Raw genomic sequence first — 26,498 nt, 5'->3', positions numbered from 1 at the left:
AAATGTTGTATTTCTTTCTCTCCCCCCCCCCAATCCTTGCATGATGAGTTGTCTGTTGGCAATGCTGTGACTGCAGAACCCTGGGTCTCCCAAATGCCATCTGTCAAAACAGGTTTGGCCGTGACCTTCCTTCTGGTATTGAGCTTGTTGAAAATACATTTTTTTTTTGCAATAGGCACAAGTCGCACAAATGGCTAAAAGAGATTCTTTCAGTGGCTGCAAACTATGCTTGCTTGAATGAGATTTGGAAAGAAGTAGTTTAGCAGGTGGATGTTAGCCAGTGAAGGAGGAAGAAGTCTGGAGTCTTGCACGTGGGCATAAGAATCAGGCTTTGAAGGTTGTGTCTCTTGTGCACGCTGCTTTCTTTTGAAGGAATCGATGCTGCTTTAAAGACGAACATTAGAACCTTCCCGTGACATCACAGCAGTTCTCCCTCTGAGGCGGAGGACCAATCAGGGAGGCCTTCGATAACCACAGCTCGAAAGCTTATGCTACAATAAAATTGGTTAGTCTTAAAGGTGCTACTGGACTCTTTTTGATGTTGGTGTGTGGGTCACCCTTCCTCTCAGTTCTTTCCCGCCTCCAGGGAGAGCAGAAGCCTACAGCGAGCTCGCTGAATCTTCTTTCACTTTCGCTTTCTTCGTTTCTTTTCCAACTACTACTTCTACTTGGCTTGGCTGTTTTCTTCTTCTTCTTCTTCTTCTTCTCCTTTCCCCTCTGCCTTACTCTGCCCTCAAGAGCAAGCTCGGCTACCAGCCGGAGATGGACTCCGACGTAAGCTTCATGGAGGAAGACAGAGAAGAGATGAGCCTCCATGCGAATGCTGTGGCTGCGGTCGTTTCGCAGCTAACTGGTGCAGTCCTGCCTTCATGGCTGGAGTCTGCTCCCGGCACCGATACGGCTCTGGAGCTGTGCATTCCTTCTAAGAAGCCCAGACGACAAGCACCGGAGGCACAATTGTCAGCGCTGCTATGTTCCCAGACTGAGCAAGGTGCCTTGCAGCACTCAACCCAAAAGGCGGGAAAAAGCAGCGGCAAGCGCACCAAGCTGCAAGCGGGCAAAGAGGACGTGCTGACCAACCTCCCGGCGGGAGAAAGCTTTTCCACGCCCACGAGTGCATCCCATCACCCACAGAGTGCTGCGACGGAGAGGGGTAACATACTCAGCAGTGTCGCAACCCCCCCCTTCTGCTGAACTCCTTGCCCTTATACAGCAGACCATGAGGGATGAGTTTGCAAGGCTTTGCTAGCTACCCTCCAGGGCCAGCAGTGAACTATCCTCCCCTCCTCCCTCCCCCATCCAAGGCAGCTCAGGGGAAAGACCGAGAAAGCCCACCTCCTGGCCCACTAAAGCTGCCCAGAAGGCCATCTCAAGTAAACAGACCACTGCAGGGTCTCAGTGAGGAGAAGGGATGTCCTCCAACAGTGATAACTGGGAGGAGGGTGAATTCCTCTCAGAGGAGGAAGAGGAGGCCATTTCCAATCCAGAACAGCCTGACAGGCTTTTTAAGATGAAGGATTACCAATATCTCCTCTCCAAGTCTCTAGCAGCTCTGGACTTGCAGGAAAAGAGCGTGGGACGGGGTGGGAGGGAGGATGAGAACCATAAAGCAGGTAAGGTCAGGCCCAAAGGGTGTAAAGAATTTTTTCCCAGGGCTAACACTACTGAGAAAGTGTTCCCGTTTCCTGAGTATTTCGAAAGACAAATGAATGCTGAATGGGAAATGCCAGCTGCCAATAAGCAATGTTCTAATGCAGCCAAAAAACTGTATACCTTACCCTCTTATGCAAATGAGTTATTGCAGGTACCAAGGATTGATGCACCAGTAGCAGCCCTGCAGTCATCGGGCCTTCTATCTGAAGACGGTCATTTCCAACAAGCATGGATCGATTCCACAGTGGACGAATGGACCCTAGAAGTTGTCTCCAGAGGCTGCTCAATAGAGTTCAAAACCTATCCTCCAGACAGATTCGTCTCATCCCCGCTACGGACAAACGCACAAAGAAAACATATTACTCATCAGGCAATCAACCACCTGCTGAGGATTCAAGCAATAGAACCCGTCCCTCCCCAGGACCAGGGCAAAGGAGTTTACTCCATCTTTTTCACAGTCCCAAAGAGGAACGGAGATTGGAGAGCAATTTTAGATCTGAAATTTGTGAACAAATTTCTAAGAGTAAGAAGATTCCGGATGGCGATGCTCCACTTTATATCAGAAGCCCTCCAGCTGGAAGAGTTTATGACGTCAATAGTCCTGACGGAGGCTTATCTTCATATCCCCATCAATCCATCCCATCGCTGTTACCTGCACTTCCACGTCAACCACAACCACTACCAGTTCCGTGCCTTACCCTTTGGGCTGGCACGGGCCTTGGTCTTCACCAAGGTACTCATCAATCCAGTAGTCCAATATATTGTCGAAGGCTTTCACGGCCAGAGAGCGATGGTTGTTGTGGGTTTTCCGGGCTGTATTGCCGTGGTCTTGGCATTGTAGTTCCTGACGTTTCGCCTGCAGCTGTGGCAAGACAGAAGCACAGCCACCTAGACTATATGGACTCCCTAAAATACATAAGGATTCAGTCCCACTCCGACCCATTGTGAGTGCCATTGGTTCACCGACATATGAATTAGCTAGACATCTGGCCGATCTCCTACAGGACCACACCAGGAAAACCTCGTCTTACATCAAAGATTCAGCAGATTTCATCAACAAAATCAGTTCTCTGAAACTCAGTCCACAAGACATACTTGTCAGTTTTGATGTTGTATCCCTGTTTACCAAGGTTCCAGTAAAAGACACTATTGCACTTATTAATCAGATTTTCCCAGAGGATGTAACAGCCTTATTCCATCATTGTCTGACAACCAGTTACTTCCAATGGGATAACGAATTCTATGAACAGATGGATGGGGTGGCCATGGGGAGCCCTCTCAGCCCAGTTATAGCAAACTTTTACATGGAACATTTTGAAAAAACAGCTCTAGAATCAGCACCCCACAAACCTAGTGTATGGTTCCGGTTTGTGGATGATACATTTATCATTTGGAGCCATGGGGAGGAAAAATTGATGGGGTTTTTGAATCATCTCAACAACATCCACCTGAACATACAATTCACAATGGAGAAAGAAATCGAGGGAAAACTCCCATTTCTGGATACCTTGGTCATTCGCAAAGCAAACTTTCAGTTAGGTCACAAGGTCTACAGGAAACCAACTCACACTGATCGGTACTTACACAAAAACTCCAATCACCACCCCCGACAGAAAAGAGGCATAATGAAAACATTAGTGGATCGTGCAAGACGGATATGTGAGCCGCACTTTCTCAGTGAGGAAATTAATCATCTAAACCACGCACTTCAGGCAAATGGCTACTCCAGAAATGAAATCCGAAGAGCAATCAAACCCAGGATGAATCAAACAACCAAGGAAAAACAGTCTCCTACAGGAAAAGTGTTTTTGCCATATATCAAAGGAATTACTGATCAGATGGGAAAGCTTATGAAAAAGCATAACCTTCAAGCAGTATTCAGACCCACCCGAAAAATACAACAGATGCTACGATCAGCAAAAGACAGTAGAGACCCCCTCACCTCTGCAGGAGTATACCGTATACCCTGCATCTGTGGACAAGTTTACATCGGGACCACAAATCGTAGCATCCAGACAAGAATAAAAGAACATGAAAGACACTGCAGACTTGGACAACCTGAAAAATCAGCAGTGGCTGAACATAGCCTAACTCAAACAGGGCACAGTATCTTATTCCAGGACACCAAAATACTGGACAACACTTCCAACTACTTTGTCAGACTGCACAGGGAAGCCATTGAAATCCACAAGCATAAGCAAAACTTCAACAGGAAAGAAGAAACCTTAAGAATGAACAGAGCATGGTTTCCAGTTCTGAAAAACACCAGGCTAACAAAACACTTTATACTCAACAATAGCCCTGCAGAGAAGATTAGCACATCAAGCCCCAATCCATATGCAAAAGAACCTCCTTAGGATACAGTGAAGCCTCCCGCCATTAGCATTCCACACCCTGGGAAACTCTTACAGGATGACTCAGCTCAACTCCACCCCTCCTGAGTAGATACAAATGACCTGCCAACATCTTTTCCACACTGTGACACTGAGAGATCTCGGTCTTTTGGTGCTACACCTCTGAAGATGCCAGCCACAGCTGCTGGCGAAACGTCAGGAACTACAATGCCAAGACCACGGCAATACAGCCCGGAAAACCCACAACAACCAGTAGTCCAACTCAGGAAGAAAGGAGTCCATGTTCATCCTTATCTGGATGACATCCTCGTCCGAGCCATCTCGTAAGAGAAAGCGCTTCAGGACACCTGGACAACAATACAATTCCTACAGCATCATGGCTTCCTAGTAAATTTGGGGAAATGTTCCCTTCAGCCCACTCAGACTATCCAACACCTAGGTCTGGTAATCGACACAAAAAAGTGCGACTTCTTTCTGCCTCAGGAGAAAATACAAAAGTCCAAGAACTTAATAAGAACAGTCCTCCAGAGCAGGTCGGTACCACTGATGACACTAACCAAACTCATGGGCACTCTAACAGCAAACTGCGAGGCCATTTACTGGGGGCGACTTCACTCTCGAGATCTAATGTCGCTATTACACCCTTACCAATTTCTCATCATGACGAAGTCACAGATGTCTATAGACTTACCTCAGAAGGTCAAACAGAGCCTCTTGTGGTTGACCAAGGACCAAAACCTGAGACAAGGAAAGAGTTTCCTGACTCCCCAAGTAATACAATTGTTCACGGACGCAAGTCTCATGGGATGGGGAGTGTCCTTGGAAGGAATTCCAGCCCAGGATCAGTGGTCCCCAGAGGAGTCACATCTCCCGATCAACGTTCTAGAGTTGAGAGCCATCAGGCTGGCTTTAATCACATTCTCCGACAAAATAGTGGGACGGAACATTTTGATCTGTACCGACAACGTGTCAGCGAAGTCTTACATCAATCGACATGGGGGTACCCGTTCCTCAGCACTCATCAAGGAGGTGACCAAGATCCTGACCTGGGCAGAATCCCACCTAAAGTTGATTCGGGCAGAACACATAAGAGGGCTGGACAATGTGCAGGCAGATTGGCTGAGCAGACAAGCCATTCAGTCAGGGGAGTGGGCTTTCAAGAGAGAAATCTTTCAGACAATAGCGAATCATTTCAGAATACCCATAATGGACTTGTTCGATTCCCACTTGAACCATCAGGTTCCTCGGTTCATGTCCAGATTTCAACACTCACACTCAGAGAACTTAGACACACTTACTTCTCAATGGCCTCAGGGTCTCCTGTACACCTTCCTGCCAATACCAATCATTCCAAAACTCCTCCGAAAGATACAGGAGCAGGGAGCTCAAGTCATACAAATAGCTCCATGGTGGCCGAGATGTCCATGGTTCTCGTCTCTACATAAATTGGCAGAGGTGCCTCCTCTACCACTTCAGACGACCCCGGACCTGCTACATCAGGGGCCAATCTGGCATCCATGCTCAGAGTAGTTGTGCCTGACCGCCTGGAAATTGAGAGGGTTTCCCTAGCCGGCCTCAGTTTTCAACCAAGGGTAGTCAGTACAATACTGACTTCAAGGAAGGTTTTGACTATAAGAATTTATAACACCACTTGGAAGGCTTTCATGAGATGGGCTAGGCGAAAAAAGGTGGATCCTCTACACTCATCCCTAAGTGAGGTGTTGATGTTCTTACAAGAGGGCCTAGATTCAGGACTAAAACCAGCCACTATTAAAAGGCAAATTGCAGCTCTGGACTCGATTTTACCTCTTACGGAAGGGCTAAAGTTGTCTATCCATCCGCATGTCCAGCGTTTTCTTAAGGGGGCAACTTTATTAAGCCCACCGACAATCCATTGGTTCCTAACTTGGAGACTCAATATAGTTCTCCAGGCTTTGACTAAACGTCCATTTGAGCCACTGAAAAAAACTTCTCTAAAATGGCTGAGGTTAAAGACTATTTTCATGGTTGCTATCACATCTGCTACAAGAATATCAGAACTCAGTGCACTGTCAGTGAAACCTCACCTATGTATATTTCACAAAGACAAGGTGACTTTGCACATGGACCCTACCTTCATTCCAAAAGCAAGTTCCACCTTCCATAGATGTCAAGAGATTAGTCTCCCTTCCTTCTGGCCAGCACCAAGGCACCCTAAGGAGAAGGAGTGGCGTTGTTTAGATGTGGGAAGGTTCCTCAAAGCTTATCTCAACAGGACAGAAGGCATCAGAAGGTCAGAGTCCATCTTCATTAACGTCAGCCCTCCCAATGTTGGGAGGAAAATGTCTTCGGTAGCCATAGGTAGGTGTATCAGATTCTGCATTGCAGAGGCATACAGAACATCAAATAGAGAGGTACCCGAAGGCATCACAGCTCAGTCTGTAAGGAGCGCAGCTATCAATGTGGCATTCAGCAATCAAGCATTGGTAGAAGAAGTGTGCAACACTATAAACAATTTGTATGACACGACGGACGCTGCCTTTGGGAGGAGAGTTCTCCAACACGTAATCCAGACGGAAGACCATAACCCACCCAAGGGAAACTGACTGCTTTGGGAGCACCCAAGATATCCTCCGCCTCAGAGGGAGAACAGACCATTGGATCTTTACCGTGAAGGCTCCTTCTCTGAGGAACGGAGGACATCTTGCCCTCCCAGGGTCTTCGTATACTGGTATCTCCTCACTTTTCCTTTAAGTACTATACTACCTTTTTACATCTTTCTTCCGCTTGCATTTCAGAGTTAAAGTTAAAATTCAAATTCAAGTTAAAGTTAGGTATTACAGATTAAGTTACTGCTTCGTGGAATCATCCGAACTGAGAGGAGGGGTGACCCACACACCAACAGGAAGAGGAAGAAATAATTGAGTTCCTGCCTCCCCGATTGGATAGTGGGAATCACCCAAGATGTCCTCCGTTCCTCAGAGAAGGACCCTTCATGGTAAGTATCCAGTGGTCCGCTCTCTCAATGGCTAGAATGACTCCTGTAAAAAGAGGCAACAAATTTTATCTTATTACTTTATTAATCTGCCTGAGATTGCATGTTTTGTCTTTTTTTAAAAACTGTGCTTTGTTCTCTTTTAAAAATAAAACACTTGGATACTTTGGTGTCTGTCTGAGGTGGTAGTTGTAGTTGTTTTTAATTGGTATGCTGTTGGCATTGGTTTGTTCGCCACCTTGATCCACTTGGGAAAGGCAGGATGTGAATGTGTTAATAGAGAAATAACAAGCAAAATTAGAGATGACTGTCTGTGCGCCTGTCTGTTTTCTCCACACCAAACAAAACACAGCAAGGATCCAGCATGCTCTCCTGCTGTGTGGCAGCTGTTCCAGGAATTCCCACCTGCCTGCTGGGAGCTGGCTGAGCATGCTGGTGGATTTACAAGGTTCTCTGAGAATGTGGGCTTGGAGAAGACTTTGTCCTGGCTCCTTGGGGCCGGGGGTGGGTGGGATTACATTATTTATAGTCCATCTTTCTCTCTGAGACTCAAGGTGGATCACACTGTGTAAATCAATGCAGTTAATAGTGTGGGGCACCCAGTAAGCAATGAAAAAGGATTATGATTGCAGAGATTAAAACTAAGTAAACATCTGGATCACAGTAGGATCCAGTAAGAGAAGAGGAAGACCTAAAATGAGATGGCTGGACTCAATAAAAGAAGTGACATCCTCCAGTTTGCAAGATCTGAACAAGTCTGTCAATGATCAGGATGTTTTGGAGGCCTTTCATTCATAAGGTTGCCATAAGTCGCAGGCGACTTGATGGCACATAACAGATAACACACACACACACCCCACACACACACCCCACACCCCCCCCACACACACCCCACCCCCACAACACCCCCACCCCCACCCCCCACCCCCACACCCCCCCACACCCCCCAAACCCCCCCCACACACACACCTGGAACAAACAGAAACAAAGCATAAATATTCATATGACAAATTAAACAATGCAGAAATTACATGATAGGATAAAATATACAGCAACAGGTAGTACATACTATATGCAGTAGTATAGTCCACAGTCTTTCCCTTTATTAAAGCATTCTTCCTGAAACTATTTCCATTATAATAAAACTCCATTTCCTTCCTACAAATTCCTTCCTAAATAATTCAGTTTTGCATAGTTTGTGAAATGCCAGAAGAATGGGACCCTTCCTGACCTCATCAAGCCGGCCATTCCATAAGGTGGGGGCCACTACAGTGATTGCACGTGTATGGGCAGTTGTCGATCTTGCCTGTTTGCACCTGCAGAAATCCCTGTTCAGATTTTACTCCATTCTTCTTTGGCATCTCATACTAAACTTTCTTAACTGTGATACTGCCTTAAAAAAAACCTTCTGTTTTATGTATAATTCAGCAGTATATTTATACTTATTTATTAAGAGATGAGTAACTTTCTGCTGCTCTGGATTTTTTATTTGCCCCCATTGTTGCACAGAGAGAACACTGAAATATGGTTTTTGGCTTCTAAACCTTTAAAGAGTGTGTGTGTGGCTTTTTTCTGGGAGATAAAACTTCCTTAGTTGCAGCTTCAAACTTTGTTTTATCTTGGATATGTTTCTGTGAGATGTTATTGAAAACGCCTTGTGAAGTCATGTGGTGGGTGAAGGTGACCCCGGTCCAACAGGTTAGAGTTCTGCGGAAACCAGACTCTTCAGTATAGACTCAAATGTACTAATTTCTGATGCAATAGGAATGGGTTTCTACTGGTATGTGGTTTTTATTATTTTATTATTTTTATCGGTAAGATTTGTTAGTGGTTTGTTTGGTTTTGTTGTGAGCTGCTCTGAGCAGGTCTGGAGAGATGACATACAAATTTTGTAAATAAATAATAAACTCTGTGACCCAGTGCAGCTTTGGAAAGTGATGTCAGAGAGGTCAGTAAAGCTGCAACAAAGGGATTTGATATAATGATAATAGGGGTTACCCTGACCTGGGTAGCCCAGGTGAGCCTGTTCTCATCAGATCTCAGAAGCTAAGCAGGGTCTGCCTTGGCTAGTAATTGGATGGGAGACCTCCAAGGAAGACAAAGGTTGCAGAGGCAGGCAATGGCAAACCCCCTCTGTTAGTCTCTTGCCGTGAAAACCACACCAGGGGTTGCCATAAGTCAACTGTGACTTGAGGGAACTCTCCACCACCACCAAGCCTTAAAGTGTGGTGTGTGTGTTATGGCTAGTCCCATAAGAGAAAGTTGTGTTCAGTCGTCTTGCTGGCATGTTCCCAGTTTGAGTTGGTAGTGAAAATACCCTTTGTGCAGGCTATCAGGGTTCAGTCCTTTCTTATTACTGCCTGGAGCAGGTTCTGTAGAGACCCTGGAAGATCTTTCCAAAGGGGTGGGTGTTAGTGTGTGTGTATGAGAGAGAGAAGGGGGGACCTGTGGTTTCAGACAAGCTTGTCTCGGAAGAAAGACCCTTGGGTGAACTTTCAGCCTCTTCCCTTCCTCTTTCCTCCACACAACACAGCAGAGACCTCAGCACATGGTTTGTTTCCTTGGCAGATTGCTTGCACGCTCTGTGGTTGTAGCTTGAACTTGGCTTGTTGTTTCAAATCTCACTGCAAGGCCCTCTTGATGGTTTCCTGTCACCCCATGGTTTCTCAGAAGCCAAGTTCCAGGCGATCTTGGCTCTTCCAAAGTGTGTGCTTTCATGATTGCTATTACTATCATTTTATTAATACTTTACAATCCTTTTTGGGCCCACCCTTGTTTTCTTTAAGTGTTGTCTGGTGTTATTTCTTGCATCTATGGCTGAGGTAGGCGTGGGTTAGTTCTGATTGCAGATTTCTAAGGCACACCTCCTCTTTAGCAGGAACAACCAAGTAACGGTGGTGCTGCTTAAACAACTGGGCATTATGTGTTAACACAACCTTGCTTATTCATTCCCAAAAGATCCATTGGGCCGGGGAGGGTGGGGCAGAGTGTTTTCCTTAACCACCTTCTGCTACACTGTTTATCACAGTAGTTCAGGACTTTGCATCTGCTACTCCGGGTGCAGGATCTTCAGTTGTGTCGTTCAAACTCTTATGGCCATTGCTGAGGGTGAGTTGGGTGGTTCATACTCAGAGAAGATACATCTCACCCTCAAGAAGGGCCAGAACAGAATAAAAGAGCTCTGGGGGAACAGACTGATAGTCCCATAGTAGCTAAACAGATGTAGTGCCCTGAAAGGGCAACAGGCAAGGGCATAGAGGTCAAAGCTTCCCCTGTTTGCCCCTGCCTCCCAAAGGTATATTGCCTCTGAACTTGGAGGTTCCATTTCGTTGTCGTAACTAATGGCCCTTTGTGGACCTCTTCTCCTTGAATGTGTCTAACTCTGTTTTCAAGCCATCTAAACCTGTGGCCATCACCACATCTTGTGGCAGAGAGTTCCACAGTGTAGCAAAAGTATTTGTTCCACATTTCTTTTTTAATTGAGGCCATCTATTTTTAACTTGGTTGTATGTAGTATTAGGGTTGTATGTAGAATTAGAGTAAGTCCTCATGGTTTTGGATCATATGTGCACTGGGGGGTCCGTGGTTCCCAGGTGGGCAGGGACATAATTCTACTAGGCATGCATGGTGAAGGGGCTCCCCGCCACCACCCCCAGCACCATTTTCCTAACCTGAAACTGCCTGAGCAGCTGTTTGCTCCATTTGGAGTATGGGAGGCATGGAACGGCCAAAGTGGTGACCACAAGGGCTTCATATCATGTGAATCTGTCCTTAGTTGTCCCACCATCCTTGCTTTCCCTGACTGTTCATTCTGCTCAAAGGAGAGATCTGAAGGGAGCAATGGACCCCAGCCAGGAACACAAAGTCTTCTCTCTGCTTAGTGTTTGCTTCCCTCTAGTGACATAATTTTAAATAGCAAGTTGTGGTTTGGCTGCACAGGGCAGGATTGAGTGGGCAAATAGTTGCCCTGGGGAATGTCCATGCTGCGGGTCTGATGTTGGCTCTCAGCCCTCTGCCTTTTAGCTGCTGCCTCGGTTCTCAAAGACAAACTGTGGATGACTGACTTCCGTTGCCTAATGGCTGAAGCATAGAAGGGATGGCTGAACAAATTCGGTGCTTCTTGGATTTCATGCTGGCTACAGATAAAGACTTGTGGTGTGTGGGTGTGTGTGTGTGTGGTGTGCGCGGTCCCAAACAATGCCCTTCAATGATGAAAGAGATTCAACGAATGATTGCAAATGATGGATATGAAATGGCGTGGACTTGGTCATTAGAAGTCAGGCTAAAAGTGACAGCAGACTTCTGGAAAATATACAAAGCTGGCTCAGCCTAACAGGGAACTGCAGGTGAGTTTCATTCACCTCAGCTGAAGCTTCTCTTAACTTTGTCACACTTCAAAGCATGTGGGTGTGTGTGTGCACTACTGCCACTGCCCCAGCACTGTGCAAATGCCTGTTTCTTCTGACCCTAAAAGGTCAGCTCCCGAGGATCTGAACTCTTCTTGACTGGGAGCAATCATGCCTTTTGGTGACCTTTCCAGAGGCAACTGGCTAGCAAGGGGTTTGAATCCTGCCATGTCTGCATTTGGAGAGTGTGCAGGGGCAATATTACTACACACACTCTGGCTGTCTCCGTGCATTCTGTTTGGCTTCTTTGCCTTTGCCTGTTTCATGGTTGTGTGTGTGCATGCGTTCTGTGAAGTTCCCCTCTTACTTCTTGCATATTCCAAGTTCAACATAATAGAGTTGGTTGAGAGTGCGGGAGACTAGCTTTCGGAGACCTCTTTCCTCAGTGTACAATGAGCTGTATATCCCGTACTTGGTGAGAGGCACATGTTCTTTTTTGCCATATATTTGCTTGCCTGGATGCTCAAGCCTTGCAGCTGGGGATTGTAAACTACCTAGCAGGCACCAGTCTATTTAAAATAATTATACCTCAGCTACCTTTGTGACGCCTAGGCAGCTTTTAACAATTACAATATACAGAAATAATGTAGCATGTAATCAAATCAGTCAAAGCAGTGATGGGCCGTGACACTTCGAGATCTCCAAATCCAAAGCCCAGCCCTCCAGACAGTAAACATGCGGTACAATCCAGCCAGAAGTTGTCCTCCAGCTCGCACCATTGACATGAATAAGAGCTGCAGAGCAGCTGCTCTGCCTGCCCCATCCCATCACTGGAATTGTGTCTTTGGCCCCAGGATAGTAAAGACAAGTTCACTTATCAGATATACTTTCCCTTAGCGGAGGAGTGGAACAAGGGGGGGGGGTCCAGAAAGGCATGGGGGCCTGCTTCAGCTAGAGATGGGTTGTGTTGCATAGAGTTCGTAGCACCAGTCAGGTCACATATTAGCAAACTGGGCTTGCCCATTCTCATGCTATGCAAATAATTGGTGAGGTATCTAGGAGGCCATGACCCTTGACAGAGTTGCATCCTGTGCACTGAGTTGCATCCTGTGCTGCTTCCTGTTTAAGAGGAGGAGAGTATGAGTTGAGAGAGTAAAATGAAGGTGTGTGGAAAGGTGGATGTCTGTCGATTCACCTCGTGTTGTGGGTATGAAAAGACTGCAAGGCTTTCGACCTGCTAGGAGAAACAGCCGCACTTCCTTGGCTTCTGCAGTGTTCCAGAATGCTTTGTGCCGTTGGGCATCTGCCCAGCAGGCAGGCTGTCCCAACACCTTGTTGCAGTAGCCAGCGCTTGGCAGCCTTTGGGGGGAAAGACACTTGCCGTGCCAAGCATGAGGCCTTGCTTGAGCGCCATGCCACTTCTATTCACAAACTTGAATGTTTAAAGTCTAGGATGTGCTTTACTGCTTGGGAGGAAAAAAACCCAGATGTGCTCATTCCGGCCTTTGGGAAATTCAGGGGTGGCGGAGCACACGTTGGAACCCGAAAGTGGCGTCCAGTGGTGTGGCTGTAATGTTGGAGTTGGGTTTGGGAACTGCAGTTGGACCAAAGCGCAGCAGTTAGAATTTTAATTGATGCAGGTTGCCAGGCCTGTGAAGGAAGGAACACCTCCCCTCAGAGATTCCCCCCTCCCTTCCAGTGTGCTGGGATAATTTAGGGGCATTCCCCAGTGGCTGCCCCTGCCATCACACAGTCAGTTGTCAGTGGCAGAATGATCTATCAAGGAAAGCCTGGCTGCTACTCCTAGGCAAGCTGCTGGAGACCTTTTGTGGTTCTCCGAGTTTTCAAAACAGTTGGGTTATTCAAGATGGAAGACTGTGTCTGCAATTGGCATTTTTGTACGCGTTGGCATTAAGGGTCCAGTGTTGGCTATTGCTTTCTGCTTGATTTTAGTTTCACATTGTAAACCACATGGCTCTTTCCTATACAGAGCAGCCAAGGAAGTGTAATACGTAAGGTATCTTCTTGGCTGGCCTCTGACACCCCTGCCTTGCAAGTAGATTACAGATTTGACAAGCCTGTCTTGCCTACTCATGTCTATGGGGGCTCGTTGTGGTGTGTAGGTGGACTGGAAGAGGAAAGGAACCATTTCTATCCTAGTTTTTATTTTTATTTTTTTGTCTTACTTCATTTATACCTCGCCTTTCTCCCCAATGGGGACACAAAACAGATTATATCATTCTCCTCTTCTCTATTTTTTCCTCAACAACAACCCTGTGAGGTAGGTTAGGCTTTGTGACTGGCCCAAGCAAGCTTCCATGGAAGAGCGGGGAATCGAACCTGAGTCGCCCAGGTCCTAGCCCATCTCTCTGGTCACTACAGTACACTGACTGTCACTGGTTTTTAAAAGATGCCCTGCTGGGACATCTGGGATGAGTCCTTCTTGCAGCACTCAACAAGATGAGTGAAGGGCAGCTTGTGAGCCTGAATGTGCCCTCCTCCTCTGTGCATCACATGCACACAGAAACTCAAGTATGCGCCGAGTATTTGGTTGGAGCCTCCTAGAGCTAAGCCTGGACGGCATTTCCGGTGCTGATTTTCTTCCAGTTGAGGAAAGAAGCAGAGAGGCAAGTGTCTCAGGTACATGGAGGTGATCTTCATCAGCTGCCACAGCAACAATATTGTGAAGACCTGCTCATCAGAGAAACTTCTGAGCTAGACTTCATCAGTTTGATTTGTGTGTGTGAGTGTATGTGAGAGGTTTTTTTTTTTTCATATACTAGACTTTGCCTTATCCCGCCTCCCACTTCCACCCCGGCTTTGACAGCTTCTTCTGATACTGTCCCCCCCCCCATTCCTGTCTATGGCCCTTTTGAACTATCTTTTAAAAGGAATAGAGGCAGAAAACCTCTGAGCACAGACAGCTACTCTTTGCACTTCATCTGTTTGGGGAAGGGGCACAAGGCCAGCTGCTTCACGCACTGCCAGAGAGTCACCAAGCAAACGAGAAGGAACTGGTCCTCCCATGGGAACCGGCACTTTCCTCAGGTGCTGTGTCTTTTCCCTTCTCCAAGATTTCAAAACCATCCTCTGTATCATGTGAGCCTGAGTTGGTTCTGCCCATGACAACACTGACTCCCTAGGATTCCTTTGTGTCACCATCATTGTATAGAATCTCTGATCTCTATCTCAAAACGCCTGCATCAGGAGGCCAAGAAGGAGTCAAAGGATAAGAAATGCTCCTTCCTCTGACCCTAAGAAGAAGAGATGTTTTGGAAAATGGTACCTGCTGGGAAATGCTTCATGGCCACCCATGAGATTCAGGCATGAATTTACCCTGCTTTTGGACAAGTTTCAGGATATGTTGGCCTTATTAGCGATTCCCCCCCCCCACTGTGCAGGAATCTCTGGAGGTACAGATTTTTAGATCCTTAACCAAGGACCAATTGGATGACACATCTCAAGAGGTACATCTTCCATTTGTCCCAACATTGATGATCAGGACTGCAGCCTCTGGGAACACAGTACCTTGCCAACCTTCTGAACACTGATTGAACTCATTACCTTTTGCCTTGCTACAGGTCATGCTTACAATAAGAAACTGAGAGCCAGGAGTTGCAAGCTCAGCTGGGACTGCTATTCATTTCGTTCCTACATGCATTGCTCTCTATAGTGATAGCACCACTCTCATCAGGACCCCTACTATATTCAAAACTCTAGATTGGGTCCAACAGCCACGGTTTCCAGGCTCCAGTATCTTCAGTTCCATCACAGCCAGCATCAGTCTCTCAGGAACCACCGCTTGAGGCATTCCACCTTCGTGGTCCTCTACCCATCCTTCTCAGGATCATTGTGTCACATCACCAGGTTGTCAGTCTCAGGCACCATCAGCAGCACCGTAGCTCTTTGCACTAAAGCAGGTATCAGGTACTATTCCACCCCTTTCCCCTCTTGCTGAGATTGATCATCATCTTGCTCCATCTAGTCTTCTATTGAGGACGAAGATGCCTCTTTGGACTTGGAGGCCTGATTCTTCACCATCTTGGGTGGTGTTGAGCCATAAGTCTGCATCAGCAGTATGCATAGAGGCTGTCAAGCTTTATTTGGATCAGCTCAGTTGCTGGGTCTGGAGGTGAAGCAATCTGGGTCTGGAGGTGATGATTCTGTTTGCTGCTGGTAGGTTCCAAATCACATGCCCTTGTTTCCCTGCTCATGTTTCCTAAACTCTTAGAAATAGTGAAGGAGTCATGGAGAAACTGTTCTGTATTCTGCCAACAGCAGAGGTTTGAAAATGTGTACAGGGGGCAACCTGACAAGGATCACTTGCTGTTTTTGCCTGCCCCCTACTCTCAGTCTCCAATTCCAGTGTAGTGGAAGGCTCCATAATCTGAAGGAGAACAGAAAGCACATTCTGCTCCTGTTGACAGGGAAGGCAGTATGAAAAGAAAGGTTTACTTCTCGCATATGAAATTTTTATTGGATTAGATGTCATTAAATTGTACATTACAATCAGTTTCCTTTAATTTTTCCAATTCTAACCCCCTCCCTTTCCCCCCCTTTTGTTGACTTCCAACAGTTTTCCAACCCCTTGTCCCTTTTCCCTTACTCATTTTGAATTTATTCTATCTATCAAACGTAGACTTCCACTTTCTTCTAAGCTTATCTATATAACACAGTGCTCCTTCCGTCTTCCTACTTACTTTAACAACTAAATAATACATAACTAAATAATACATTCTTGGCATATTTTCTTTTGATAATAATCATTTAGCTAATTTTGGTACTCTATACTCTATTTTATAATCTCATCTTCAATATGGGACAAACAATTTATCCCTCATTTAGCATAATTTTAGATACTTCTATAAACAGTACATTCAATATAAGTCAACCAATTTAACTTATACTCTATATATTACTTTTTCTACATATCTTATCTTCATACTGTTTTAATTATATAATTATATTATTCTTTCATTATGCAACTATCCACCAAAAATAGTCAACCAATTTGACCCATATATACCTCCAAACCAATTCAATCAATTTAATACATTAATATATATTTTCCCACCTTACTTAAGTTCCTTCATTGCAATTATAAAGTTATCTCCATTATACAATTATTGCCAGAAATGAAATTAATTAGTTTCTATCCTTATACTTAGTTAATTTCTATCATTATAATTCTTGCAATAACACCTGTAATACTTAATGCTATATATAATAGTCTAATAAAGTAGTTGCTTAGAAATTCTCATTTACCTCTCCACCCCCCGGTAAAGTCACCTCCCTCTACTTTTATTATATTTCAGTAATTTTCAAACTGCCACAGTTCTCCTCCCACCTCCCATTTCTTCACTAAGTATTGTTTCAGCTTCTCCCAATCCGTGTTGAACTGTCCTGGATCAAGGTCTCTCAGTTTCCTTGTCATTTTGTCCATTTCCGCCATGTACAGCAATTTATATATCCAGTCCTCAATAGTTGGCACTTCTTGCACTTTCCACTTTTGCGCGTACAAAAGTCTAGCCGCTGCTGTCATGTAAAATAGCAATGTCCTATATTGTGCTGGAATGTTCTCCATTCCCAAGTTCAGTAGCAGGAGTTCTGGGTTCTTATTAATTTGAAATTGTAAAATCTCGCTTATTACTCTTATTATTTCCCCCCAGTACTGCCTAGCTACCTCACAAGTCCACCACATATGATACAAAGATCCCTCATGCTTTTTACATTTCCAGCATTTATTAGACGTGTTCAAATTCCCTAGCGCAATTTTCTTTGGTGTCATATACCAACGATAAATCATTTTGTAGACATTCTCTTTAATATTGGTGCATGTCGTGATCTTCACTGTATTCTTCCACAAGTATTCCCACGTCTCCATTGTTATTTCCTTATTAAAGTTTATAGCCCACTTCACCATTTGCACTTTAACTGTTTCATCTTCAGTATACCATTTCAGCAGCACTTTGTATACCTTAGAGATTTCCTTTTTATCCTCTTGTAAAAGTGCCTGTTCTAATTCCGAATTCTCCATTCTTATCCCTCCCTTCACACAGTCCGAATTATAAAGATCTCTGATCTGTCTGTACTGAAACCAATCGTAACTTGGAGACAACTCGTCCTGCATCTTTATTTTGGGTTTAGAAAATTCCATTCGGGTTATCTCCTTGTATGTTAAACACTGTTGTTCATTATCGACAGTTCTCAGATCTATTACTTCATATGGAACCACCCATGAGGGGATTCCATCTTGTAGGTAATTTCTGTACTTCTTCCAAGTTGTGAATAGGCTTCTCCGAATATAATGATGTAAGAACATAGAGTCCGCTTTTACTTTATCATACCATAAATATGCATGCCATCTGAATATTTTTTATATACTTCTAAGGCCAGTAATTTCCGGTTTTTCAGCATCATCCAATCTTTCAACCACACTAAACAAATTGCGTCATAATAAAGTCTTAGGTTGGGCAGTTGCATTCCGCCTCTTTCTTTTGCATCTTGTAACACTTTCATTTTCACTCGAGGCTTTTTGCCTGCCCAAACAAAATCTGATATTTTCCTCTGCCATTTTTCAAACTGCTTAGAGTCTTGGATAATTGGTATTGTCTGTAACAGAAACATCACTCTTGGCAACACATTCATCTTAATTACTGCAATTCTTCCCAACCATGACAAGTTCAGTCTGTTCCATTTAATCAAGTCTTGCTCTATCTGAGTCCACAGTTTCTCATAGTTGTTTTTAAATAAATCTATATTCTTTGCAGTCAGTTCAATTCCCAGATATTTCACCTTACTTGTTACTTCGCAGTCTAAGAAAGGTTTACTTCTCAGCAACATCCTCTCTTTCCCTTTCGCTCTGTCTCCCTCTCTCTCTGCATCACAAGTTAGCTGTCTTGTATAGCCATCAATACAGATATGGGAGAAGATGTCCCCCTTGCTAAATCACCTTCCGCATGATAAAAGGGAAGTAGAACGTTCCAAGGTGAAGCTCTTTGCCCCACCAAACAACAAATTCATGACTCAAGGCACATGGCTGATTGGAGCTCAAAAACTGTGGTGCATATGGTTGCTCTTTGGTGCCCTGCATGAATTGCGGTCATTTGCTTTAATACTAGCCTCCTGTGCAAGAATCCTGTTTGATGGGGAGGGTCTGTTTAGTTTAAAGACAGATGGCACTCCTAAATGTTCCCAGAAACTCCATACTGTAGCTAAATCTATGAGCTTGTGCCTGCCTCTGCCTGCCCTTTCAAACAAAAACAGTGGTGCAGGGTTTACAGATTCCCCCCCCCCCACTGCTCCTGTACCTATCATTGTTTTGGGTTTAATAAGAAGCCTTTTCTAAGAGCCGATTGACTTCTCAGAGATCAAAACCCTCTCCTGCCTCTAAACACAGTACCTTGAACTCCACAACTCACAGGCCCAAGGTCTCTTACTTGCCTCCTCTAGGAGGAAACATTTGGAAATGCTGGAGCGCGTCACCCCAGATTCTTGGGATCTCAGCATAATGCTTCTTGGGTACATGAAAGAATTTGTTCCTCTGCTGGCCCTGGTAATGTTCATAGTTACTTCTAACCCCAACCTTCCAGAAGAGCTTACCTCTCTCGTTTCCAAGAATGGCATTGAACTGGTTCCCCATTCCCAACTCAGTACCAGTTTCAATTCCTGCTATTTTATAGTGCCCCTACAAAAAAAAAGATGGGGCTGTGCTATATCCTGGATTTTTGAAGTATTAACAATTTTATTTATTTACTTATTTTCATTTATTACCTCACTTTTCTCCCCAGTGATGACCCAAAAAGGCTCTCCATTTATCTTCACAACAGCCCTGTGAGGTAGGCTATGGTGCGACAGGCCCATGTTCACCCAGCAAGTTTCCATGGCAGAGTGTAGATTTAAACCTGGGTCTCCCAGATCCTAGTGCGACCCTGTAACCGCTGCACCACGCTGGCTGTAGTCACCCCAAGAAATTCAGAATGGCGTCTCCATCCATGACACTCAGCGCTTCAGCAAAGAGATTGTTTTGCTGATTAGACTGTATGAATTGCAGAGCATCCCTTTCCTGTCTGCCCTGAGTGCACCTTCTGCTAGGGTAGCGTCTGCTGCTTTTGCCAAGAGTATACTCTGCAGAGCCACTGCTTGGTCACAGCTTTCTACATTTGTGAAGCACTGTGCCCTGGATACCAGAGCAAGACTGGATGCGTCCTTTGCAAGGATACCTTGTTTTCCTGATTGCACTTGTTCCTTCCCCCAGGTAGATCCGCTTGCTATTTTTCCTACAGGTGTGATGCACAGAGACCATGAAGAACAACAGGTGGCTTAGCAGTAACTGGTGTTCTTTGGGGGCTCGTCTGTGCAGTCATGCAATCTGCCCACCTCTTCCATCACAGGTGTTTATTTCCTGCTGAGTAGCTCTAGGAAGAACAGACGTGGAAGGCACGGGTGAGGCATGAACCCTTTGCCTTTTTTTTTTCTCAAGATGGGCGAAGTCAGCACCATAAATAGAGAGAGTGTGTGTGGGGCAGTGGCTAGAGTGACAGACTGGGATCTGGGAGACCCAGGTTCAATTCCCCAGTCTGCTGTGGAAGCTTGTTATAGGTGACCTGAGGCCAGTCACCTCCTCTCAGCCTAACTTACCTCACAGCATTGTTGCAGGAAAAGAAATGGAGGAGGGAAGGCTGCGAGCTGCTCTTGGTCCCTGCTGGGGAGAAAGATGGGGTGTAAATAAAGTTTACAAAAATTAACGTTTAGAGTTGGCTCTATAAGGTTCTTATCAGTATTCTGTACAAACTCGAGTTCCTGTATGTGATACTGCAGGCATGATCACTTAAAGAAAACCAATTACAAGGAAGCAACCTCTTCTTGTCTCTCCTTCATTCTGCATTAATAAAAATGGTATATTCACATTGTTTCAGTTTATTGTTGTGATTATAAAACATTACAGAAACAATAAAAAGGCATCTTGCAGTTACTGCCTGGGCATGAGGTTCCTGCACAGAGGGGAAAGATCTATGTGGGCACGCTGTGCTCTGACATCCCCCAAAGCTTGCTTTTATCTGTGCAAGAGGTTACCTATTACGCCTCTGCACAAGTCACTGCTCTGTCCGTATCTCTTTCCAGTTACGCTCTGCACAGGACATAATTCTGCCCTGTCTCTGCATCCTGTCTGTGCACTGGCAGTGATGTAAAAGAGAATTATCAGTCTCTAGAGAGGTTGCTTAGGCATGAGTCACCACTCCAGGCTTGCTCTTTTCTCCAGTCAGCAGACACATTTTGAGCAGTGTCTCTTGCAGGCGGCCTCTCTAAGATTTACCTGTCATCAGGTGAACCCATGCCTTCTGTGCTTGCAAAGGTCACTGCCCTGTGTGCACTGGCTGTCTGAAGGAGAAAAGCGAGTTTTGGACTCTGCAGAAGCCATTCTGCTGGTGCAGTATTTATTTGGGTAGGGTGTTAAATACATGTAAAGGTAAAAGGATAAAGGGGTGTTTGCCCCTGTGCAAACACCGAGTCATTACTGACCCATGGGGGGACGTCGCATCATGACGTTTTCTTGGCAGACTTTTTGTTACAGGGTGGTTTGCCATTGGCTTCCCCAGTCTTCTACACTTTACCCCCAGGAAACCGGGTACTCACTTTACCAACCTCGGAAGGATGGAAGGCTGAGTCAACCTTGAGCCGGCTACCTGAACCTGGCTTCCACCAGGATCAAACTTGAGTCATGAGCAGAGCTTGGGATGCAGTACTGCAGCTTACCACTCTGCACCACAAATACATGTATATTATGTATAAATGCAGAAGCATTGTATGGGTGCATATACATGTTCCCAGCAAGGTTCCCCTTTGGAGGACTGTGGGGCATTGGTTCTAAGAACGCTGCCTGCTTTTCTAGTGCTGGCTTGAGATGGGGTTTTGCCCTGGCTCTTTTGAGATGGCGCTTCTCTGTCAGCTTCAGAGCCCCTGCCGCTCCCCTCTCCCAGATGCTTCTTGGCTGTCGCGTGATTCCTTATCTGTTGTTTCACAGATAAAAGATGTGTGTTGGTCTCCTTCCCCCTCCCCATTTCTCCTAGCCTTGCATAGATTTAACATTTCTGAAGGGGAGCACATTTTCTTTTAACATTACTGGAGAATTAGCCTTGCTGTGGGCCGGAGCCGAGAGCGCAAGCAAAATCCTGTGGCGTGTTGAGACTTTTGTCATTCACTCTGAACCCAAAGATGTCAGCGTCTAGTCTTGTGGGGCTTCCTCTTACAACTTCTATTGCTAACGTGTGTGCACGCACACGTCCAGACAAGTTCCTGCAAAGGTTTCTGGTCCTCCTTGTTCCTCGTTCCTCCTTCTGGTGGCTGCCGAAAGGACCTGCAAAGACGTTGCCGTTACGACTGGTGACCGCGGGCCAGTGAAATCTCTGTCGAAGCATTTCGGACGTTTAAAAAGCGCTATCCAAAAAGCAAGTGGTGGTGAAGGAGAACGCATTGTGAGTGCCCACCAGGATGGAAGGGGGTCTTGTAACCCAGGGGTCTTCAACCCCTGGGTCCAGACCACTGGCCTTGCTTGCTGGCTCACGGGCCTTTAGAAAGCCACCAGTTATTGCTGATTTTTGGAATGGGGTATTGCTAGTCTGTACATGTAGAATGCAAGGGTACTCGGCCTTGCCTCCCGTGGAGCAGCGGGACAGCTAGGTAAGTTCTCTCAGCGGTGGAGATGGTTCCCTTGTAGCTGTGATCACTGGTTGTTTCTCACTTTGGTACTCGGGGTTTGTGCTCGCCTCCATCCTGTTTCCTGCCCACGGCTGTCTTGTTCTGTGGCCTGCAGTCCTGGCCTTGATGCTGGTCAATATATTGTTTTGACTCCCTTGTTATGTGACCTGTTTGCAACTCCATGGGTTCTTTCTTCACTATCTGGCAGGTGAAGATGGGCCCTGGGTCTGGAAAGGTTGCAGAATGCTGCAGTAGTCCACAAGATGCCCAGAAGCAAATGGGATGCTTGTCAGGGGTGGATCCCTCATGAGGCAGCTACCTTGGCCATCAGGTGTATGCCACAAGAGGATGATATATTGTCCACCACTTAGCTGATGGCAACTGTGGTAGCATTTGAATGTTCTTCCTTGGGCCAACCCTAGTGCTAGCAGATGGTTGCTGGTCAAGTGTATTAATTTATTCCCTTCTTTCTCTGTTCTCTTCTCCCTCTCCCCCCCACCCCACGCAGGAGGCGGACAGTGGGGAAGATGAGTGCCGGTTCCAGCCCAGAAGGTAAGTGTTTTGCATACATTTGCATGCACATGCAGGTGCCCTAATATCTCGTTTTCTGTCACAGCTTCCCTTGCCCATCTTAGGGCTTGCAAAGAACTTGAGTGGTGGGGCAGAGGTTTGCTCTCTTCATCCTGGACCTCGGGGAGAATTGAAAAGGAGGAGAGACACTTCTGAGCTATGGTACAAAGTAAGAGGTTGGATTCTGCCCTTTACCAGAGTCCACCATGCATGGTAGGCTAGGAGAAGCTTGGTGGGGTAGTCTTCCTTGCTTGTTCATGGCAACGAGTGAGACCCCTGTCCCCCTATAGTGTTTCTGCTGTGCAGGGGGAGGACATGGAGGGCCTCTTGATACTTGCATGGTATTGGAAGAGAGGAACAGGTGAAGGGCACCAGTGTTTTGTGTACCCTCTGTGTGCCAGCCCACCCTGATCCCAGGGGCTCAGACCTCTTTCTGTTTCTCAAATTAGACAGAGACAATGCTTCTCGGTAGGGGTGGGGACAGAACAAATGTCTGTCTTCCCCCCACCAATCTGGTATGTGATTATTGTGTACAGGACTGAGACTGACTTCTGTGTGTGTGTGTATGAGAGAGCGAGAGAGAGAGATAATGTTTTTGGCATATTTAAAATAGTTTCTTGCCATGGGAAACGACTGGCCGTTGCTGGAGTGCTGACCTCTGTCCTGAGACTTCCTCTTGCAAAGGGGCTGGGAAGATAAGCCTGGGCAAAAAGCCTCCGCGGAAAGCTTTTCTCTTTTTTGCCGAGTCAAGAATTTTGTTCTCTGAATCTGAATGATTCCACCCCCCCTTATTTTTGTACATGGGTGGAAAGCTCAGCAGCCACTGTCCTTTGTTTGCCTTAGGAATGTCAGGCTGCATATTTAATAAAATCAAAATGCACTTGAGTATTTCAGAAACTGGGCAGCTGAACCGCAGTGCAGTGACTTCTAAAAAGAATCTCAACAGATACTGGCAAAAAATGCCCCTGCCTTGCTTATTTAACCCAACACCCCTCCCTGGGGCTCACTTGGAGGTCACATAAGAGGTGCCGGGACTCCCATCTGCTCTGTTGCCTGGGAGCCTTCCTCCTTAGTGGTGAGGAAGCCAGTGTGAATCTGCAGGTGTGGGGTGCTGCGGTGTTTTTTTTAAAAAGCCTGATGCACAGTGGAGGCATTTGGAAAACCATAAATACCAGCAATTGCTGCATTACTTAACACTGATGCCCTGCAAAGAAAGGGAAAGCGGAACAAAGTGAAGAGAGAATTTTTGCTTCCCTCCCTTTTCCAAAACTCCTTTCTTTTTTTGGCCATCTGCCTTCAACCCTGACTAGGATGGCCCAGGCTAGCCCAATCTTGGAAGGTGAGCAGGATTAGCCCTGATTAGTCCTGTAACAAAATGCTTATCCACGTCTCATTAAGGCTTCCAACTGTTCAGGGTAAAGATTTTATCTTTTATTCTGAGCAATGTTCAGACCTTGATGTGAGACTTGAAAAAAAGCTTTTGCCCCTTTTAGAGAGACTGTTTGTCAGTACAAAATAATTTGTAGGGATCTTCTTGCAGTATTTTCCCCACTAAGGTACAAAGATTCCTCTTAAAATTAAAAATAAACTCTTAACTTGTTAAATTAAAATAAACTTCTTTTTGTAATAAAGCAAGCTATCAAAATATAAATGCTTATTGAGGTAAAACCTACAAAGATGGAACAGATAAATGCCACAAGGATTAAGTTTCCTAACATTTCTTAATCAAATCTAAGTTTAAATCAAACAGATACAATATGAAAGGCATTGAAGTTTCCATAACACACAATACAAAAGTACGTTTCGTATCTAGATCTTCATGAGATTTTTTTTCCAGCCAAAACCCTGATTTGCTTTTTGGGTTAGCACTTTTATATGTTATCTTATGCAGAAACATAAGAGCTTTTCATGTGATAATAGAGATAAACTATGACTGATTTGCGATTTAATTAATTATTCATATTTTTAATCACGTGCCATTCTACCTAGTCAAAAAGTGACACTGTTTAGATGCAATATAAGAGATATAAATCAGTAAAGATGACAGGAAAAGTTGTGAGCAGATCATTGCTGATCCATTCTCACAATTAGAGAACATTTATCTGATACTGTCCACTATTTTTAATTGGCTGTCAACAAAGAAAGAGCACCTGTTTAGTTATACAACGTGCTAGAAAAAAACTACAGTAAAGTTCATACCAGAATACATGTGTATCACCAAGTATAACATCTGATGAAGCTGCTTTTGCATCTGATGAAGAGAGCTGTGGTTCTCAAAAGCTTATGCTACAATAAAGTTGGCTAGTCTTAAAGGTGCTTCTGGACTCTTTACTAAGTATAACATGCTCTAATCCATATTTCTGTGACAGTATTTGGATGGGAGACCGCCAAGGTCTCTACACAGGCAGGCAATGGCAAACCACCTCTGTTCATCTCATCTCGAAAACCCTCTGGGGTCACCATAAGCTGGCTGCGATTTGATGGCATGTGGAGCACACAACCTGCCTCCAGCCTCTTCTGAAGGGCGCTTTTAAATGTTTAGGAGCCTGGCTGCTTGTTTCTTCTCATAATCCCTACCCCGCCCCCCCCCAATGCCCTTTCCTGCCTGCAGCCGTGCATCAGGGCTGCATCATTGGAACTGCATGCTTTGAAATAATTCAGAACAATTAGGAGACCTCCAGAGAAAGCAATGGATAGATTTATTAGGGATGAAAGGAAGCCAAGTCGGACCTTCCTCCATGGAATTCAGAGCTGCACGTACAACCCTGTGAAGTAGATTTAGCTGAGAAAAGCACGACTGGCCCCAAGTCTTACAGCAGGCTGGGATTTGAACTTGAGTCTCCCTGTCCTTAGTCTGACACTTCTGCTTCACTTGACCTCACCAGACTGTATGCCAAAAGCACTGTATTGGCTCTCAGGCAATAGGTCCTAGTGGTCTGGGCTCTGACAAAGGTCTGTCCTGTCAAACTTGGGAACTGGCCATGAATCCAACCAGCACCAGGCAAACCTGATCTTGAATAAACTTCTAAAGCTCTGCTGACGAAAGCCTCACACCTGGCTGTAGTGATGTTGATGAGTTGAGATAAGACGGAAGGAGGTAGGATAACCTGACGGGCAGCGCAGTGTAGTGGTCAGTGCCAGACTAGGATCTAGGAGACCCAGGTTAAAATCCCTCCTCTGGATGGAAGCCTCTGGGACAGTCTCACACTCTCAGCTTAACCTAACTTGTAGGGTGGCTGTGAGAATGGAGAAGGGGAGAATGTTGTTAGGCCACTTTGTGGCCATATTGGGGAGAAAGGTGAGGTATAAATTTAGTAAATAAACAAACCAGGATGAAGAGAGACTTGGGTTAGGAATTAGCTGGCAGCGTGGTGGCGGGGAGTGAGAGTGAGAGGCGCAGGCCAGGATGGAGTGGTGTAGGACACGTGGAGAGATGGCAGTGAATAGACTTTGGCATTGGATGGGGGAAGCCAGCGATTGGGTATAAATTGGAGGATGGTGTTGCTGATTGAGAGACTAGGGTTGGGGGCAAAGCAGGGGGATGAATGATGATAGGCTGGATCAAAGACCTTCCCAAATTCAGTGACGGAGTGGTGGTTGGGCAGGGGTGAGACAGTCACTGAGCATAACCTGGATATTCTTCTTGCTTTGGCAGGAAGGGGTGAAGTCTTTGTGCTTCGTCCTGTGTGAACTAATGTTGACATTCACTGACCCTGGTAGCCACCGTCTCCCACCATTGCTGCCAGGTTTTGGTTCCTTAACAATAAAGAACACAATATATCTAGAATCTCTCATTTCTCATATGTCCTCCTTCCCAAAAAATTAGGTCTCATTTCCTTGCTTCAGACACAGCGTTGCTCCACATGGCAGCTGCTGTCCTGTCTGGCTTGATTGTGAATCCAG

At 45.5% G+C, this 26,498-nt stretch overlaps 1 protein-coding gene across 1 annotated transcript in view; it reads left to right on the top strand.

Annotated features, from left to right (window-relative positions):
• The window catches only part of SSH2 (slingshot protein phosphatase 2), a 128,517-nt gene that overhangs the window by 29,751 nt on the left and 72,268 nt on the right, over positions 1-26,498 (top strand). The window contains exon 2 of the mRNA XM_055001513.1: positions 22,534-22,577. Coding sequence (XP_054857488.1) covers positions 22,534-22,577 — 44 coding nt within the window. The remainder of the gene's footprint in view (positions 1-22,533; positions 22,578-26,498) is intronic.

Source organism: Eublepharis macularius, chromosome 17 (genome assembly GCF_028583425.1).
Source record: "Eublepharis macularius isolate TG4126 chromosome 17, MPM_Emac_v1.0, whole genome shotgun sequence".
Lineage (NCBI taxonomy): Eukaryota > Metazoa > Chordata > Lepidosauria > Squamata > Eublepharidae > Eublepharis > Eublepharis macularius.
The sequence above is the reverse complement of the archived record's forward strand: the minus strand, read 5'-3'. Positions and strand labels throughout refer to the sequence as shown.